This window comes from Coniophora puteana, assembly GCF_000271625.1.
Source record: "Coniophora puteana RWD-64-598 SS2 unplaced genomic scaffold CONPUscaffold_2, whole genome shotgun sequence".
In the NCBI taxonomy this organism is placed as follows: domain Eukaryota; kingdom Fungi; phylum Basidiomycota; class Agaricomycetes; order Boletales; family Coniophoraceae; genus Coniophora; species Coniophora puteana.
In genome coordinates, this window is record NW_006913054.1 from 1,380,367 (window position 1) to 1,397,285 (window position 16,919).

The following is a 16,919-nucleotide window of genomic DNA, read 5'->3' on the forward strand; positions in this document are numbered from 1 at the left end:
TAGGTGAACATTTGTGGAATGGCTGTGCCTTATGACTTACTTGTGACAGAATCCTTGATCTGGGCAGGATGTGCACCCGCTTGCAATGCCATCCGAGCTGCACCTTGCAGGGCTTCCATTCCGTCAGTACCGTGGCGTTCAAGAATTAACATATAACCCTTACTCTGAGCAGCTAACTCCAGCGCTTCGGCTCGAGGTAGACCCATCATAACGCCGCCATCTGCCATTGCCTCGAGGAAGATGCACGCGAAGGCAGGACCAGATCCTGAGAGCGCAGTACATGCATCGAAATGTTTCTCGTCCAGGAAGCGACAGCGACCTATCGAGGAGAAGATCTTGAGGATAATGTCCCGGTCTAGCTCAATATCGTCCGATTGAGGGAGGCTGCTGACTACTGTCATTCCTTCACGAATCTTTCAAAGGTGAACTCTCCTTCAGGTCATTATGAGTGACATTTACGTACCCGACAAGGTGTATTCGGCATCGCACGGACAACCTTCGTTGTAGGTAGCACCAGTGAAGTGAGTTGAGAAATGGTGACACCAGCTAGAATACTTATAAGGAGCTTGCTCGTTAAAGCATCGCTCATGCCATCTTGACTGAGAATTGAGTAGGCCTGCTGGGGTTTGCAGCTACAACGAGTGTAAGGTTGCCCGGATAAAATATACGGCAACATCTCGTACCACAGTAGGACGACGTCTGCTTCACTCACAGCACGCAGGTTATCGCCGACGACAATATCCACAGACGATCCTAGCCCTCCCAGGGCATCGAGAGTGGCCTGTAACTTGCGGGCGCTTTCGGAGCGTGTCACAGTCGCTATAAATCGTGATGGGAGCGATGGATCGCCTGTATCAATCGCAGGCGTGGTCGTGCCAGGCGTATGTGATTCCCACTTGGGGAAGGATTGCTCGAACGCCCTTGATTGTAAGCTGGCTATAACACCAGAGAGGATAGCAACGCCCATCGTGCCACAACCTGGGCTAGTTTGAGCAATCGCACCGCACAACGATGAGGACAGATACCCAGAACGCAGATAGTATAGCCCATGTCGACGATGCCAATCACCGGTGGTACCAGTTGGTGTCGAGATTACAACTTGCTTGAAATCGAAAACTCGCTGGGTAGAACGGCAAGCCTTGCCTTGGCATTTTCTGTCTAAATATATATTTATGTTATCTGCAGTATGATATAAATCTGTAATATTATATATGGCCTATATATATATAGCGCTAGCTATATATATACTCTCCCAGTATATAGGCAGCGGTTTATAGCTACAAAAGAAGATATATAGCCGTAGGTTTCTCCTCAACACGCGCCTCCCTGGGTTATGGGCTCACTATTAGCGCGCACTAACCACAGCCTAGTCTCCTTTTTGCAGCCGGTTTACACGTGTCGCTGCGCTCTTTTGACGCTGACACAGCCTTAACGTGTTGCACTCAGCACAGAGCACCAGAAGCTGCACTGTCCGGCTCCTTCCGATCTGTCTAATTGACCGACGTCTCTCAGAACGTCCGTTTCCTTTAGACCAAGAGACCATGTCTGTTCTGGTTACAGTCGGGTCAACCCGCTTCGACGAACTTCTTGAAGCAGTTATGTCCGAGGAGGTCTGTAAGGCATTGCGGAAACAAGGATATAAGCATCTTATCCTTCAGTACGGTAATTCAGACGCGAAACCTATCAGGATCTTTGGCGACACTGAGCATTTTCATGCCCACGGCCTCGACATCGAAGCTTGGAAGTTCAAACCTTCTCTCAGATACAATATTGAACAGGCAGATCTTGTCATTAGCCATGCTGGTTTGCCTTCTGCATTTGACTCAAACGCTCAACATTCTGAACCAGCTTTTCAGGGTCAGGGACAATTCTGGAAGTACTCCGGATGGGGAAGCCTCTAGTTGTGGTCCCAAATGCATCATTACTTCACAATCATCAGGAGGAGCTGGCGGTAGCACTAAGCAACCTAGGCCATCTGAAGATGACTACACTTTCGTATGTCCACTCAGCTTCAGTCCCTGTACTACCACAGAATACATTTCTTACCTACTTGGCTAGAGGATTGGCAGATGCTCTCGCGACCTGGAACGCAACTCCTTTGGCTCCTTTTCCTTCATTCGATGGCACGAATTTCAGTAAGCTCCTTGACGAGGAGATGGGTTTATTATGATAAGAACGAAGGCACCATGTCGAATATTGGCTATGCCCTCAAGAGGCGAAAATTACTCAACTGTCACTATTAAATGGAAGGCCATATATTATACCTCAAGTCTGATCTGCATCATTTGTAGTTTTGATTCTCAGCCTCCCCTCGGCAGTCCCGCAGCCAGCAGTTTGACTGACGAACTCTATCTGTTTTTCTGGCCCAATGCTCACGTAGCACTAGCAAGAGCTTGGGCGAGACTGACCACCCGAAGTAGAACAGGGTTTTCCGGAACGAGGTTCCTAAGGTAGAGCTACTACTCTCAGTCTCATCTGTTCAAGGAGTATCCTGCCGCGAACGTTGTAATTTTCCATGTGGCTCTTGGTCCTATGCCTAAAGTCGATTAACACCTACTAAACATTGACAATGATCCCCAACACTACTTACTTACTACGGCTATTCACGATGTTAAACTATGTAAGGAAACTGCACGGTCATATCAAGCAACTTACAGGTACATAAGCCGACCTTCATCGCGTTCGGAGCCTGTCAATCATGCATACTGCTTACACCTGAATTCGATCTTAGTACTGATGGTCAAGATTGCGGTTCCGACGTCGATACAGGGCCGCCCACAAGAGTATGAAGAAGCCCATGTGCATAACGTATACGATCGGATTGCGGATCATTTTTCCTCGACACGCTACAAGGTAAGCCGGGAATCACTCTGCCGTATTTCGAGTTAACTAGTTTCGCTAGCCGTGGCCGATTGTAGCACAATTTCTGTCTGATATACCAACTGGGTGGATAGGACTCGACTCTGGCACAGGCAATGGGAAATACTTGCCAATTCCTACAGAACGGCCTGGAAGTATTTTCACAATAGGTCTCGACAGAAGCCATAACCTCCTCGAGCTGGCAAAATGCGCTGGAGGCTCGCCAACTAGGGATGTTCTACGAGGAGACGTCCTAGGGGATTACTGGCGGCTGGGAGCATTCGTTGGCTATTCCTTCTGAAGTTTTGTGGATTTGTCTCTGACATATTCTATTAGGATTATGCCCTCTCAATCGCTACTGTTCACCACTTGGCTTCGCCTAAACGCCGTAAACAAGCCATTGAGGTACTGTATTACTCTCTTATCTCTAATATGTATCCGATTGATATTGTGGCATAGCGTCTAATTCAGAGCGTGTCTTCAACTCATGGGCGGATACTCATATATGTCTGGGCTACGAAGCAAGACGAGTTGTCGAGGACTTCCTTTCCCAAAAAAGCATGTTGGAGCAACGAAGACGAAACGAGAATTTCTCCGGCTGGTCAAGATGTCTTCGTCCCATGGGTGACTCAAACCAGCACAGACGGCTCTGTGACTGTCGAACCAGAAACCTCGAAATCGATGTATATGGTTTTGAATCGATACTATCACATGTTCAGTGAAGGTGAACTGTCAAGAATGGCAGAGGAAGCAGCGAAGGAGTTAGACTTGAAGATCGGATCTCCAGACGAGTTCTCCGAAAGAGGGGTGAAAGGACTCCACATATCAGAAGAAGGATGGGAGCGGTCGAATTACTATCTCTTGTTGACTCGCTGGGAAAAGTGAACATGTCGCATAACGAGCTCGCTACCATGATCTTTTCCCGTTTCTAATATGATTCTCAAGGTCATGACTTTTCTTTGGTCGAAAGTTCATCACATATGCGATACGGAACTATCTTGGTTGACGCTGGCAGAGGCATGATAATACAATGAAAGGGTGCGATCGTAGAGTTTATTCGCTGGCAGCCATGACTAGAGAACGCATGAGCATCGTTATACAGAGCAATCCTAAAAATGCTTACTGGCATTGATCAGATCACCACCAGTTTCTTTCAGGACGCGAACAGCTTTTGCCCTCGAGCAGTTGACCTGAGCCATAACCAGCTCGATATCTTTTGGATCAACACCTGTTTCGTCAACGGGACTATCGTCTTCAGGAGCTTCGAGATCGGGGATGTCCTCGTCGTCGTCGCCATCGGCGCCCGCGCCCGAGTTCTCCAGGGCTGAAACACCCCCCGGGGCTGCACCGCCAGATGCAAGCTGCTGAGCCGCCGACATCTGAGCCTGCGAGTTCATATCCTCGACCTAATGCCAATATCAATCGCTTCAGCTGCATTTGAGTTTGATTTAGTACGTACACGAGCTTCACCGAAAACGATGTAGGTGTCGCTGTTCGTGGACTTGTACACATCGGGTGCCGAGAGGACGAACAGGAGATTCTTTGGTCGGCGAAGGGTGACGCGAGTGATGCTAGGGACCTTCTTCAATCCAAGACTCAGCAGCGCCTTTCTAGCTTTTCGTTCAGAGCGTGACTGGATTTTATCGAGGGCGGCCTGCGAAGTGGGGTCCTCCTCATGTTCATGTTCATGATCATGTTCATGTTCATGTTCGGAGTGATCAGAAGTAACCTCTTCGATGGTCGCGGACATATCTATGAACCTTTGGGTCAGTGATCTGGTGCATCCAAACGGCGACGGTTGCATCCATCAAAAAACCGTTGTTCCTGGATATTCGCTGCATAGGGATAGAAGATGTGCAATGTCGTACTTACCTAGTCGGCTGATTCAAGAGCTTTAGCGACGACGACTGGGCCTTCGGGTCGATGTTGACAGTGGGCAGGCATTTGGGCGAGCTCGGACATCCCCGAAATTAAGCGCCGAATACTCGATTAAGCGCCTGGCTTTGAGAACATCTCTAGATCTGTTGCATTGATTTGATGAAGCAATATTAATAGTACTCGATAAATTTACACCTCATGATAAAGCTCATATGCATTATACAGATATATATGTCTGTATGAACTATCGATGTTGCAGCACAGTCGGCCTTCCGACGGCTTCCTAGTGCTGTCAGCTAGACCAGTCGCGTACCTGATTTAACTTATGTTTTTTGCCAATACTCAGGATGCACAGATCGTGCTATGCACTACATCTCATTTCTTTCTTTCCTGTGCTCAATATGCCGCTTCGACGTCAGAAACGCTTGTCTGGATCCGTTTTATGATAATGCCGATTGTGAGGAAAGGGATTGACCTGAAAATGGCAAGTGATATGGAATCTTCTGGAAGCGATCGCGCGTGAGATTGGTCTGATCCCTCGAAACTTCGAGAACGAGGAAAATTCAGAGTACATAAAGTTCATGATGCAAACGCGCCTCTTTACTCTTTGACCCTTCTCCTCTTCCTCGTTTCTTTTCTATCCACCAAAAGCCTTTGTGAGCAATTCGCCCTAGTGCGTGTTCAGCATGGAACTTATCTACTTCCTAGATCGATATGGCCACCGAAAGTTTCGGCTTCCAAGCTGAGATCAGCCAGCTCCTCGATCTCATTATCAGTGAGTGCCACTCTTTTTTGTCATTCAATTGATAGCTCATCCTGTGTTAGATACCTTTTACTCTAACAAGGAGATCTTCCTTCGTGAGCTTATCTCCAACGGCTCCGATGCCTTAGACAAAATCCGCTATGCTTCCCTCACCGATCCGACTGTTCTTGACACGGAGAAGGATCTTTATATCCGCATCACCCCTGACAAGGAGAACAAGTTGCTCAGCATCCGTGACACCGGCATTGGTATGACGAAGGCTGATCTCGTTAACAACCTCGGTACGATTGCCAAGTCTGGCACCAAGGTGAGTAACTCGAGTTTCAATTCTCGATCGGACTCGAGCGTCTGGCTTGCAGGGTTTCATGGAGGCATTGAGCTCCGGTGCCGATATCTCGATGATTGGCCAATTCGGTGTTGGCTTCTACTCTGCCTACCTTGTCGCCGAGCGCGTCCAAGTCATCTCAAAACACAACGACGACGAGCAGTACATCTGGGAGTCCGCCGCTGGTGGTACCTTCACGATAACTCCTGACACGGTGAACCCATCTCTCGGTCGTGGTACCGAACTTCGTCTGTACTTGAAAGAAGATCAGCTGGAGTATCTCGAGGAGAAGAAGATCAAGGACATCGTCAAGAAGCATTCCGAGTTTATCTCTTATCCTATTCAGCTTGCCGTGACGAAGGAGGTTGAGAAGGTACGTGAGCGATATTTGAACACGCGGCCAACACTGATTGGGTTACAGGAAGTTGAAGACGACGAGGCGGAAGAAGAAAAAGACGAGAAGGAAGAGTCTAAGATCGAAGAAGTCGAAGACGAGGACGACAAGCCCAAAAAGAAAACGAAGAAGGTGAAGGAGATAGAGACGACCAACGAGGAGCTCAACAAGACGAAGCCTATCTGGACTCGTAACCCATCTGACATCACTGCAGAGGAGTACAGCGCCTTTTACAAGTCATTGACGAACGACTGGGAAGACCACCTGGCTGTCAAGCACTTCTCCGTTGAGGGTCAACTCGAGTTCAAGGCTATTCTTTTCGTGCCCAAGCGGTAGGTTGTCACTGCGGCGCCTGGCACGGTTGACTAACATTCTTTAGGGCCCCTTTCGATCTCTTCGAGACGAAGAAGAAGCGCAATAACATCAAACTCTACGTCCGCCGCGTCTTCATCATGGACGATTGCGAGGATCTCATTCCCGAATACCTCAACTTCGTCAAGGGTATCGTCGATTCCGAGGACCTCCCTCTCAACATCTCCCGTGAGACGTTACAGCAAAACAAGATTCTGAAGGTCATCCGCAAGAATATCGTCAAGAAGTGCATGGATGTCTTCAGCGAGATCGCTGAGGACAAGGACAACTTCAGCAAGTTCTACGAGTCGTTCGGCAAGAATCTCAAGCTTGGTATTCACGAGGATGCCCAGAACCGCAGCAAGCTTGCCGAGTTCCTTCGGTTCTTCTCGACGAAGTCATTGGACGAACAGACGTCGCTTAAGGGTATAATTTCTTATGTCGATTCTAAGCATTACGCTAACCCCGATTACCAGACTACATCACCCGCATGCCTGAGGTCCAGAAGTCCATTTACTTCCTTACTGGAGAGTCTCTCGCTGCCGTCAAGGACTCTCCCTTCTTGGAGGTCCTCAAGCGCAAGGGCTTCGAAGTTCTTCTCCTCGTTGACCCTATTGACGAGTATGCCATCACTCAGCTCAAGGAGTTCGAGGGCAAGAAGCTCGTTTGTGTCTCGAAGGAAGGTCTCGAGCTGGAAGAAAGCGAGGACGAGAAGAAGGCCCGCGAAGAGGAAGCTTCTCAGTTCAATGATCTCTGCACCACGATCAAGGACGCCCTCGGCGACAAGGTGGAGAAGGTCGTGGTTTCGAACCGCATCACCGACTCCCCTTGCGTTCTCGTCACTGGTCAGTTCGGCTGGTCATCGAACATGGTAAGCACCCCTATCGTGATTTGAAGCTCCTGACTCATCATCGCTTTTTCTTAGGAACGCATCATGAAAGCGCAAGCTCTTCGTGATTCTTCTATGTCCTCTTACATGGCTTCGAAAAAGACCCTTGAGCTGAACCCCAAGAACCCGATCGTTAAGGAGCTCAAGCGCAAGGTTGCGGAGGATAAGGCGGACAAATCTGTTCGCGATCTAACGTACCTGCTCTTTGAGACCGCTTTGCTCACCTCTGGCTTCTCGCTGGAGGATCCTACTTCCTTCGCCAAGCGTATCAACCGCATGATCAGTCTGGGTCTTGACGTTGATGAGGAGGAGGAGGCTCCTGTCGCCTCAAGTGACGCTCCCGCGGCTTCGGAAGGCGCTTCGACGTCGGCGATGGAGGAGATTGACTAGATGTACTTGTCACTAACGACTTCCACGATTGCATTTTCACTCTGTATTAAGCATATTCATCATCTTCGGTTGCACGATTCCGTACAGTACGCAAATAAAGCATAGCATCAATCTCAACTAGAATTCATCTTGTGCACAATTTCTTTGGTTTGACATTTATACGTTGAGGATTTCGCGCGTAAGCACTCATCGATAGAGTGTTCGCATCACGACATTTAAGGAAGCGTAGCACCCGCTCAGTATTATGCCATATTAGTCTGATCCACCGTGCCTTCTATTTGACAAGCTTTGCTCTACAGAAGATCTAGATATCATATTTTGTACCAAACGTTGCTAGTCAGTATACATGTACTTAACTCCGACCTGATCAAGCTCTTCTGGTCGCGTGTCAAGTCGTTTACGCGTGGTGGTCTGGCTTATAATATTTCTTATCCAAATCTTATCAAGTACTTTCTGATTTTGCCACTCCGGTTCGACTAGTCATATTTCCACGACTCACCATTTGAATCGCAACGTCACGCTTTCAGCTTTCATCCATAAACACCTCGGCAAGATCGTCATTCACACATAATGGAGGCGGAGAGGGTACTCAATTTTGGGGCAGGACCCTCGGCACTGCCAGCATCTGTCTTACAAGAATCTGCCAAAGGGCTATGGAACTTCGAAGGGACCGGTATAGGGGTGGCCGAAATCTCGCACCGCTCGAAGGAGTTCGTCAGCTACATAACCAGAGTCGAGAGCCGCATCAGGACCCTCCTTGATGTACCTCACACGCACACAATCTTGTTCACTCAAGGCGGTGGAACCGCTCAGTTCTCTGCGGTCGTTTTGAACTTACTGGCAAGACACCGGCTACTTTACCCAAACCTTTCCGATGATGAGCGCATCCTGGACTATGTCGTTACGGGCTCCTGGAGCAAGAAGGCAGTTGAAGAAGCCGCTAGGCTCGGCGGGAGCAGAATCAACATTGTCGTCGATGCACGCCAGCATTCCAAAGACCAGAAGTCTTTCGACAACATCCCCTTCCATGATTCATACACATTCTCCTCCGAACCAGCACTCATCTACTACTGCGAAAACGAAACTGTAGACGGCGTGCAGTTCTCTGATGACCCTGGCTCACCAGCTTCCTTCCCATTCGTTTCACTCAAGAGTGATCACCTTCCTCCACTTGTTGGAGATTACTCTTCCTCGTTTATGTCTCGTCCCATACCTCGTCTGGCCGACCACGCTATCATTTACGCTGGTGCACAGAAAAACGTCGGCCCGGCTGGCCTCACTATACTTATTGTCCGGAACGACTGTATCGTGGACGTGGATGCAGCTGCTAAGCTTGGTGCAGCACCGATTCCCATTAGCATGTCGTACAAAACGCTTGCGGGCCACGGGGCACATGGCTTCGCATGAAATAGCCGCATATGTCACCAGAAAACAGAGACCTGTCACGGCCAAAATGTACACATATCCTTCATGCTCACGGAGTATACACAGGGGGAGTAGCCCAATAAGTTCTCAGAATTTATTGTGGAAATATTGTGGATGCAATATAATGAAATTTTGCCAGGACAGCGAGACTTATTTTGGAACTTACCAAGGACGCATTTTGAATAAATTTTGGCGATTCACACTTGACACGGCCAATTTGGTCACAAAAGATAATTTAATCAGAATATCGCCCCGCTAAGTACCAAATAAGTCTCGCTTTTCCTGCAAAACAAAGTTAAAATACGTCTTCAATATTTCCACCATAAGTCCCGAGAACTTATCGGGCTATTCCCGCTGTGTATAATTCCCACAGTGCCTGCTCCTGAAAAGCACAAAAAATGCGTCACCTGAGCGATTCGAACACTCGCGGGCAAAGCCCAACCGCTGTGCTGAATTAGCAGGCGATCCCGTTAACCACTCCGGCAAAGTGACTTGTTTAGCAATTATCTAATTAAATATAAGATCATTGCGACGTCTTGCATCCACTGGGCAAACAATGTTCTCAAGGATTTGTACATAAAACGAGTGGTATATGTACAGTGAGCAGTACGTAGCTGCAGCGTTATGCTGCCCCATTCTCCTTGATGAATTCCCGCATGTACGTCGCAAGTACGTCCACGTTCGCAACTGTAACAGCATTGTATAATGAAACGCGGATCCCTAGGCAAGAGATTAGCCCTCGCACTGGGTCTTAGAGAAATGACATTACCCCCGACGGACCTGTAACATTAAAAAATATTCAGTTCATACCTTGGAATATGCTCCCTAGCGACTTACCTATGTCCCTTCAGACCTTTCATACCTCTACTCTCCGCACCGCCGATGAACTTCGTTTCCATGCCATCGCCTACGACGTCAAATACGATGTTCATCAAACTCCCCGAGCCTTCTTTGACCTTCTCTCGCAAAATGCCACGGTCTTCGCCCTCACGAAGGGCTTCATATACCTTGGCTGCTTTCTCTTTGGTCATCTTGGCGTACTTGACTAGGCCACCGTTGCGACTGATGTCTTCCATGACAAGGCCAGTGATGTAGATGGAGAGTACTGGGGGCGTATTGTAGAGACTCTTGGAGTTGAGTTGGTTACAGCGTCCGACTGTTACTATCCAATAAATCGGAAGGTCGTGAGTTCGAGCCTCACCGGGGCAGACTTTTTATTTATATATCCTCTTGCTTGAGTGTACCATACATGCGCTGCTGGTGGGTCCTACTTCAGACGCTAAGCTCATCCTTCGCTCGACAACTCTTAGATCCAGAATGTCTGATATGATCAAGATGGTTACCGCTGGTCATCTCTTGTTTACTTTGTGGTCACCCGCTGACTTTTCCCGAGTGTATCTGTTTAAAACCCTGGGTGTGTCCAGGCGTGTTCACCGGTGACTTGTCCTACCCACCAACATACGATTTTTGCGACATTCTGAAGTGAAGTATGCACAAAGTTATTAATTGCTCGAGCTCAGTATCTCCGCACTATTTGGACATTATTACTTGGGGTGCGCTAAATGTCATAGTCAATCTCGACGGAACATATGAAATTTAAAGATTGCATAATTAACATATTTTATCTTTTAATATTTTAATCAGCAAATATATGATCGGGCTGTGCCATATTTTAGAGTTGATGAGAGAATAATGCGGAACAATTTCAATCGAGCACGTGGCAAGAACTGTACAGTTCTGCGTAGAAATATTTCCACGGTCTAAGCGTTAGCGGTTGCACGGTTACGCCAGGAAGCCACAAACATTCAGCTTCGCAATGGAAAACGACCAGGTGAGTCCGAGGTCTAAACAGTGTTTCTGAGTGAAGCTTAATATATCCCAGGGTGTCCTCGTTGATCTCTATGTTCCCCGCAAGTGTGCGGCTACCAGCGAGTCCTCCTTAATATTCATTTAAACGCCAGACTCTAATGTGAACACGTTCAGACCGCCTTATCACATCGAAGGACCATGCGTCGGTCCAGATCAACGTTGCCGATGTTGATTCTAATGGCAGAGCCCTTAACACCTACACGTCGTTTGCTCTGTGCGGTCAGGTTCGGTCGCAGGGTGAGAGTGATGACTCAATAAACCGACTGGCTACCAAGGCTGGATGTGAGTATAATCTTGTCTGTTTGTAGTGCGTTTCTCATGGGCTTTCAGTGCTGCGTAATGTCTGGTCATACCAAAAGTAAAAGCTGCCATGTAGCACAGATGTATCTTCCGTCACTCTTATGTCAATGTGGCATTCATGACGCTCATTACCATCCGTCATCGCCATGTCTTTCAGCAAAAAAAAACTCTGGGATATTAGCTAGAATGTCAGCTGGGACATCCTCTCATGGGGACAAGACTTGCTGTCACTCCCATATGGCTGCTTCGCATGCATGTGCTATCTTCCTGTTCATCTACTTGTTCGTCCCAAGGTGCAGGTGTAATTATATAACGTGCAATGGCACATCCTGCCTGAACTTGCCATTTATTCTTGCTGTATTCGATATTCAGTCGGTCTGGGCCGCCGGGCTTAATGAGATAAATTTTCCTTGGTTTTTCCTTCAACGACACGAATCTCCGTACAAATAAATTCGGCAAAGCGTCGTATAATTTGAGGTGTGGAGGGTGCTTGAAGCGTCTACTATTGGCGAGGATCTTCCCAACCCATCATGTACTAAGGTAAGATCGAAGACCTTGCACGCCGCGGCCGAGGCCTATCACTTAGCCTAGGTGGAAGACATACGCATACTCACACACTAGTGTACATCGCTCCGTCGGACAGTATCTAAAGGAGCTTAGATTTTCTTGAACTTGCCAGTGGCATGTGTCACGTTGAGCTTGATGTTTCCTGGCCCATGCATTCCCGCCGGAATCTTTGGTACTGATCTCAAAACGGTTTCCCCAGCTACCGTTGTGCATTACAGTATCCGTGATTATGTAAGATGATGTAAGAGGGCGCAGATGTGAGTACGGAGCCGCGGCCCTAAGGGGTACGGTACTGCGCTATTGCCTGTGCACAGCGCAGTCACCCTCAGATGAGCAGAGGCAACAACCTACCACACTCCAACAGCCGTTTGTCTACAAGCTCAGTAGGTCGCCTTCTCGCCTTCGACCTTGGATAAACACTTACACTCCTTCCATCGTTCAGTCTGACTCCATGGTAGAAATCATTCATGACCCCCCTGTTCGGACTGACACTGTCAGCCCGACATCCTTTGTTGGATCCGAAGACGACAAGCATCGACTCCTCTATAGCAAATCCAAAGTATACATCAATCCTACGGCATATTCCAAGGACAATATACCGGGGTTCGTAGCGCTTGTGAAACGGGTATGCCTTCCCCTCTCTTAGTTTGTGGTCGCTTGACAGTCAACAGGAGGCGGTTAATCCAACCTATCTACTTGCATGGATCCCTGAGAAGCTGCTCCATGAACGAGGTGTTAATGAATGGGACAAGTTCCTCAAAGCTGAGGAAAAGATAGATATAGATGAAGAAGACGAAGGTGTGTGGGTGTTCTACAGCTGTGACAGGGTGCATCCAATCTACCTTCCTTAGATGCGGTTCTCATTGATTTTCCAACGCGAAGACCGGAATCATACGCATTTTCCGTTTCGTTGACCTCTATCTACTCGTTAGTAGTTCAGCCGCCGACATTGTCATCGTGGTGTACGTCATACATTTACGCTGTGATGCATAGCTAACCCCCTTCCAGACGGAGCAGTCACTGTGAATCTCATCAACGGATCCACACTTCCAACCTTATACTTCCACGATGACGAGTCGCTTTCTGGAACCTTGCCCCCCCGACCCGATCGAACGCAGTCCACTACATCTTACCCGCCTGCATCTCCGCAGTCAAACCGTCCAGTGACCTCCTGGGGAGGCGAGTTACTTCTCTCTCGCTTGCGGTCTTATGCGCATCTTCTGCGCTCGACTTTGCAGCCCTCGCTCTTCATAGTAGATCCTTCCAAAGCAGATATAGACATTCACTCTACACAAATCTATGACGACGACGCCGTGGATGATATTCTCGCGCAGTCATCGTATGTGAATTCTCACTCTCCAGTGCCTGCTCACCGGATGCCCCGCCCGTTATCGAGCGCGCCATCAACGACTCCAAATCCTTATTCCACTCGTTCGTCGGTACTTCATCGCTCGCTCTATCCTCCGTCCATCTCCTCAGAGCAATCTTCGTCGCAAGCACGAATGGCACTTTTACAGTCGTTCACCAATATCACTAGGGCTACTAGGCATGCCGCACAGAACATACTATCTCATCCACTAGCCAAACCCATAGTTCCCCATCTTCCAGACCCTGTCAAGAGTCTTGTCAATGCTAAGGGTGAGTGGGAATGGGGGAGCTGGGTAGAAAAAGGAGGAGTCGGAGAATTTGAGAGCGCCCGCGTATATCTTGCTCGCTGGGCGCGCATTGTTGCAGAAGAAGGAGACAGAGCGCGACGCCGAGAAGCTCAGGCGCTTCCTTCCTCGTCTGACATGGCACTGGAGACCTCACCCCTGGGTGTCTTTGAGCTTCTTCAGACCACAAGAAACCTCCCTGCTCCTAAGATGTCCCGAGATCCTGCTCACCCGGTTGATGAAGAGACTTGGCAGAAGTGGTTTGGGCCGGACGGAAAACCGAAGATTCGCGTCGAGGAGATGAGAAGAGAAGTATTCAGACGCGGCATTTCACCGAAAGGCTTTATACGAAGAAAGATATGGCCTCTCCTACTTGGCGTGCTTGAATGGGACGTTGACGCAGCCGAGCGTGCTCGTCAATGGGATGAAAAACGACAACGCTTTCACGATATCAAAGCAGAGTGGTTTGGAGTGTCCGAGATATTTGACCGTCATGACGTCGTTGAGGTGTGTCCTCTTTCCATGACCCTGACAATAATTAACAACCGTAATAGGAGCGTCATCGCATTGATGTTGACTGTCGAAGAACGGATCGAACCCAGCCTCTTTTCTCCACTACGTACGCAGACTCGTCGACAGCGGCTGAGGACGAGCGCCGAACGCGATTTTCTACCATCTCTCCTCAGATGACGGACATAGGTGCCCAATCCCCTAGCAACGAGCATATAGATCGACTAGCAGGGATCTTGCTGACGTACAACTTCTATGACAAAGAATTGGGTAAGTCATCCTATCACTCCAGGCTATTCTCTGGAACAGGTTACCCACAATATGCGATGAAGGTTACGTTCAGGGCATGTCAGATCTCTGTGCACCCATCTTTGTCGTCATGGGATCGGATGAGGAATTGACCTTTTGGTGTTTTGTGGAGGTTATGAAACGAATGGTGTGCCGTTCACCGCAGGCTTCTACCTCTTTGGCTAACATCCTTTAGAAACAGAACTTTTTGCGAGATCAGAGTGGCATGAAGAGGCAACTTTCGGCACTGCAAGAACTCATTGGCATGATGGATCCAGAGCTATACCGCCATTTTGGTTTGTCTTACCGCTTTTCTGCTCGCCTGCTTTTACAGCTGATGCTACATAATGCGACATTAGAACAAGCAGATGGGCTGAATTTGTTCTTCTGCTTCAGGTGAGCAACGTTTCCGTATTACGGGATTTACCGTTGATACTATGCGTGTTTTATAGATGGGTGCTCATTGCTTTCAAGAGGGAATTTTCCTTCGATGATGTACTGCGCCTCTGGGAGGTATTTTGGACTGACTATTACAGTAACAATTTCGTTCTGTTTGTCGCGCTAGCCATTCTTGAGTCTCATCGGGATATGATCTTGCGATATCTAGTGGAGGTCAGTCATCGAATTCTAAAGTGCACACTCACTTCATATTGAAATCATTCTGGCAGTTCGATGAAATCCTAAAGGTAACACTGTCGTCATTCTGTTGAAACTAACTAATCTCGTTTCAGTACTGCAACGAATTATCAATGACAATCGAGCTGGATTCGACATTAGCTCAGGCGGAAGTGTTGTTCCTATCCTTCGCGCAGCTCGTGGCCGACATAGACAGGCGAAGAGCCGATGAAGCTTCTTCATTAACCACTCTGCAGCGTCGCAAGACGACGAAAGGAGGCGCTCAAGAGGACGAACAGGTTAAAGTCAAGATGCCCGTTCTAAGTGACAATCTTCGGGACCTCTTGAAGGCGGGACGATGAGTTGGATGATTTATAAAGTAACACATGCACAATCTTGGGTCAACGTCGCCACATGCCTTCCTGTACTAAGTAATATTCTGGTATTCAGATTACCAGATTTTTGTACGACTTAACTGTTCGATTAGATTGTATCTTGTATTTGATAAGAGGGCACGTGTATGCCTAGCTACAGGGTCGCATAGTCGTGAGATTTACTTCGTTTCGACTTCACGTCATCCACCACCTCTACAAAGTCTCCTGAAAAGAGGACGTAATGGCTGCACGAACACACTTTCCTCATGTCGACACTCACTATTTTGCGACGTCACGCTCAGAATCCTGATCCCGCCAGTCTTCCGCCCTCCGTGCTCCTTGATTATACCGACTCTTACTTGACCATCTTTGACGCGTATCCGAAGGCTACTTTTCACCTCCTTGTACTTCCCAGACCCAAGGATGGCTCCCTGACGCTTTCCGAACTGTCTGGATTACGTTCTCTCCTCTCATGCCAGAAAAAGGACGCCAAAAAGATTCTGGATGAACTCGCAGCGCAAGCCGAGAAAACGAAAGAGCTTGTCAGAGAAGAAATGGTCCAGCGTTACGGCTACTCTTGGGACATTTGGGTGGGATTCCACGCGGTCCCCAGCATGGAGTGAATCCTTAGTACTTGTGAAATCCTGATTCAGACCTGACAGACGTGGCTGCGGGCTTTTAGGCATATCCACCTTCATGTCATTTCGAGTGACTTATGTTCTCCAAAGTTAAAGAACAAGAAGCATTACAATTCTTTCCATCCAAAGCTGGGGTTCTTTCTTCATTTGGAGGAGGTTTTGTCTTGGTTTGAAGAGGAGCCAAAATACTTTGCTACTGTAGGTGCCGTTTCCAAGTGCTTTCCTGCCATGACGTGCTAAGGATACTGGGTTATTTGAAGAAAAAAAGGTTGAAACCCTCCGAGTATGAACCGCTCTTAAAGGAGAGCCTCGTGTGTTGGCGATGCGACCGCATTCTTCCGAATATGCCTACACTGAAAAACCATTTGCAGGAGGAATGGGATAAGGAAGCTAAAAGAGCTGCAGAGAAAAAGCGAAAGCGCGAGTCAGGTCCAGGACAGGCCGATAGCTTCGCGGGCAACGCGAAGAAGCAGCATGTCGAAGGGGTGGAAGAGATATGAGCGTCCTAGGACGTCCTACTCACTATCTTTGAGACTGTCACGGAATATGACTCCGCGAGCACGTTGCATTGGACCTACGGTACCGGAAGGATGATTAGATCTACTCATAATATATACATGGCAAGTTGGATGCTCTTCACCTCATGATCATTACGGCCTCGCGAGGGCCTCGCCAAATTCCTGGGGGAAATGACGGCCTTCAAAAAGACTACGATAGAACCCGACGAGGACGATGACCCAGGATGACCGTCACATAGCCGCTACTTAACGCGACCACGCGTTCGACGCGTGGTATAAATATAGAAACCTCTCTATCACCTCATGACCATTAA

General features: G+C 48.3%; 10 protein-coding genes and 2 non-coding genes across 12 annotated transcripts; 8 read left to right on the plus strand and 4 right to left on the minus strand.

Annotated features, from left to right (window-relative positions):
- Nucleotides 1–29: 29 nt before the first annotated feature.
- CONPUDRAFT_69980 (uncharacterized protein) lies at nt 30–967 on the minus strand (the record flags this gene model as incomplete). Its single annotated transcript, XM_007765980.1, has 3 exons — nt 30–413; nt 464–632; nt 684–967. 3 exons carry the CDS (start codon nt 965–967, stop codon nt 30–32), a joined length of 837 nt encoding a protein of 278 aa, XP_007764170.1.
- Nucleotides 968–1,303: 336 nt separating this feature from the next.
- CONPUDRAFT_79750 (glycosyltransferase family 1 protein) lies at nt 1,304–2,577 on the plus strand. Its single transcript, XM_007766082.1, has 3 exons — nt 1,304–1,803; nt 1,857–1,995; nt 2,059–2,577. The coding sequence occupies exons 1-3, from the start codon at nt 1,542–1,544 to the stop codon at nt 2,168–2,170; spliced, it is 513 nt and encodes a 170-aa protein (XP_007764272.1). The 5' UTR covers nt 1,304–1,541; the 3' UTR covers nt 2,171–2,577.
- A 159-nt stretch (nt 2,578–2,736) lies between these two features.
- Nucleotides 2,737–3,744, plus strand: CONPUDRAFT_87550 (uncharacterized protein; the record flags this gene model as incomplete). The annotated part of the gene is made up of 4 exons (XM_007766475.1): nt 2,737–2,853; nt 2,903–3,142; nt 3,196–3,264; nt 3,319–3,744. 4 exons carry the CDS (start codon nt 2,737–2,739, stop codon nt 3,742–3,744), a joined length of 852 nt encoding a protein of 283 aa, XP_007764665.1.
- A 168-nt stretch (nt 3,745–3,912) lies between these two features.
- On the minus strand, nt 3,913–4,609 carry CONPUDRAFT_149915 (nascent polypeptide-associated complex, alpha subunit; the record flags this gene model as incomplete). Its single annotated transcript, XM_007766476.1, has 3 exons — nt 3,913–3,932; nt 3,983–4,265; nt 4,319–4,609. 3 exons carry the CDS (start codon nt 4,607–4,609, stop codon nt 3,913–3,915), a joined length of 594 nt encoding a protein of 197 aa, XP_007764666.1.
- Nucleotides 4,610–5,451: 842 nt separating this feature from the next.
- CONPUDRAFT_87552 (heat-shock protein 90) lies at nt 5,452–7,849 on the plus strand (the record flags this gene model as incomplete). The annotated part of the gene is made up of 6 exons (XM_007766477.1): nt 5,452–5,512; nt 5,563–5,807; nt 5,860–6,551; nt 6,599–6,996; nt 7,047–7,441; nt 7,496–7,849. The coding sequence occupies 6 exons, from the start codon at nt 5,452–5,454 to the stop codon at nt 7,847–7,849; spliced, it is 2,145 nt and encodes a 714-aa protein (XP_007764667.1).
- Nucleotides 7,850–8,226: 377 nt separating this feature from the next.
- On the plus strand, nt 8,227–9,256 carry CONPUDRAFT_117500 (PLP-dependent transferase; the record flags this gene model as incomplete). Its single annotated transcript, XM_007766478.1, has 1 exon — nt 8,227–9,256. Exon 1 carries the CDS (start codon nt 8,420–8,422, stop codon nt 9,254–9,256), a length of 837 nt encoding a protein of 278 aa, XP_007764668.1. The 5' UTR covers nt 8,227–8,419.
- Nucleotides 9,257–9,675: 419 nt separating this feature from the next.
- On the minus strand, nt 9,676–9,766 carry CONPUDRAFT_t23. Its single transcript has one exon. It is a non-coding gene; the product is annotated as a tRNA-Ser (tRNA).
- Nucleotides 9,767–9,822: 56 nt separating this feature from the next.
- Nucleotides 9,823–10,843, minus strand: CONPUDRAFT_134891 (PLP-dependent transferase; the record flags this gene model as incomplete). The annotated part of the gene is made up of 4 exons (XM_007766479.1): nt 9,823–9,994; nt 10,044–10,054; nt 10,112–10,401; nt 10,823–10,843. 4 exons carry the CDS (start codon nt 10,841–10,843, stop codon nt 9,897–9,899), a joined length of 420 nt encoding a protein of 139 aa, XP_007764669.1. The 3' UTR covers nt 9,823–9,896.
- Nucleotides 10,398–10,482, plus strand: CONPUDRAFT_t19. Its single transcript has one exon. It is a non-coding gene; the product is annotated as a tRNA-Asn (tRNA).
- A 247-nt stretch (nt 10,844–11,090) lies between the features above and the next one.
- Nucleotides 11,091–11,505, plus strand: CONPUDRAFT_87554 (ribosomal protein S21e; the record flags this gene model as incomplete). Its single annotated transcript, XM_007766480.1, has 4 exons — nt 11,091–11,105; nt 11,157–11,202; nt 11,258–11,425; nt 11,474–11,505. 4 exons carry the CDS (start codon nt 11,091–11,093, stop codon nt 11,503–11,505), a joined length of 261 nt encoding a protein of 86 aa, XP_007764670.1.
- Nucleotides 11,506–12,350: 845 nt separating this feature from the next.
- On the plus strand, nt 12,351–15,613 carry CONPUDRAFT_134893 (GTPase-activating protein gyp7). Its single transcript, XM_007766481.1, has 12 exons — nt 12,351–12,393; nt 12,453–12,635; nt 12,682–12,808; nt 12,862–12,972; nt 13,019–14,169; nt 14,217–14,442; nt 14,505–14,608; nt 14,657–14,756; nt 14,820–14,856; nt 14,913–15,072; nt 15,129–15,146; nt 15,192–15,613. The coding sequence occupies exons 2-12, from the start codon at nt 12,462–12,464 to the stop codon at nt 15,435–15,437; spliced, it is 2,454 nt and encodes an 817-aa protein (XP_007764671.1). The 5' UTR covers nt 12,351–12,393; nt 12,453–12,461; the 3' UTR covers nt 15,438–15,613.
- A 102-nt stretch (nt 15,614–15,715) lies between these two features.
- CONPUDRAFT_117509 (HIT-like protein) lies at nt 15,716–16,895 on the plus strand (the record flags this gene model as incomplete). Its single annotated transcript, XM_007766482.1, has 3 exons — nt 15,716–16,068; nt 16,132–16,285; nt 16,348–16,895. The coding sequence occupies 3 exons, from the start codon at nt 15,716–15,718 to the stop codon at nt 16,585–16,587; spliced, it is 747 nt and encodes a 248-aa protein (XP_007764672.1). The 3' UTR covers nt 16,588–16,895.
- Between the last annotated feature and the right edge of the window lie 24 nt (nt 16,896–16,919).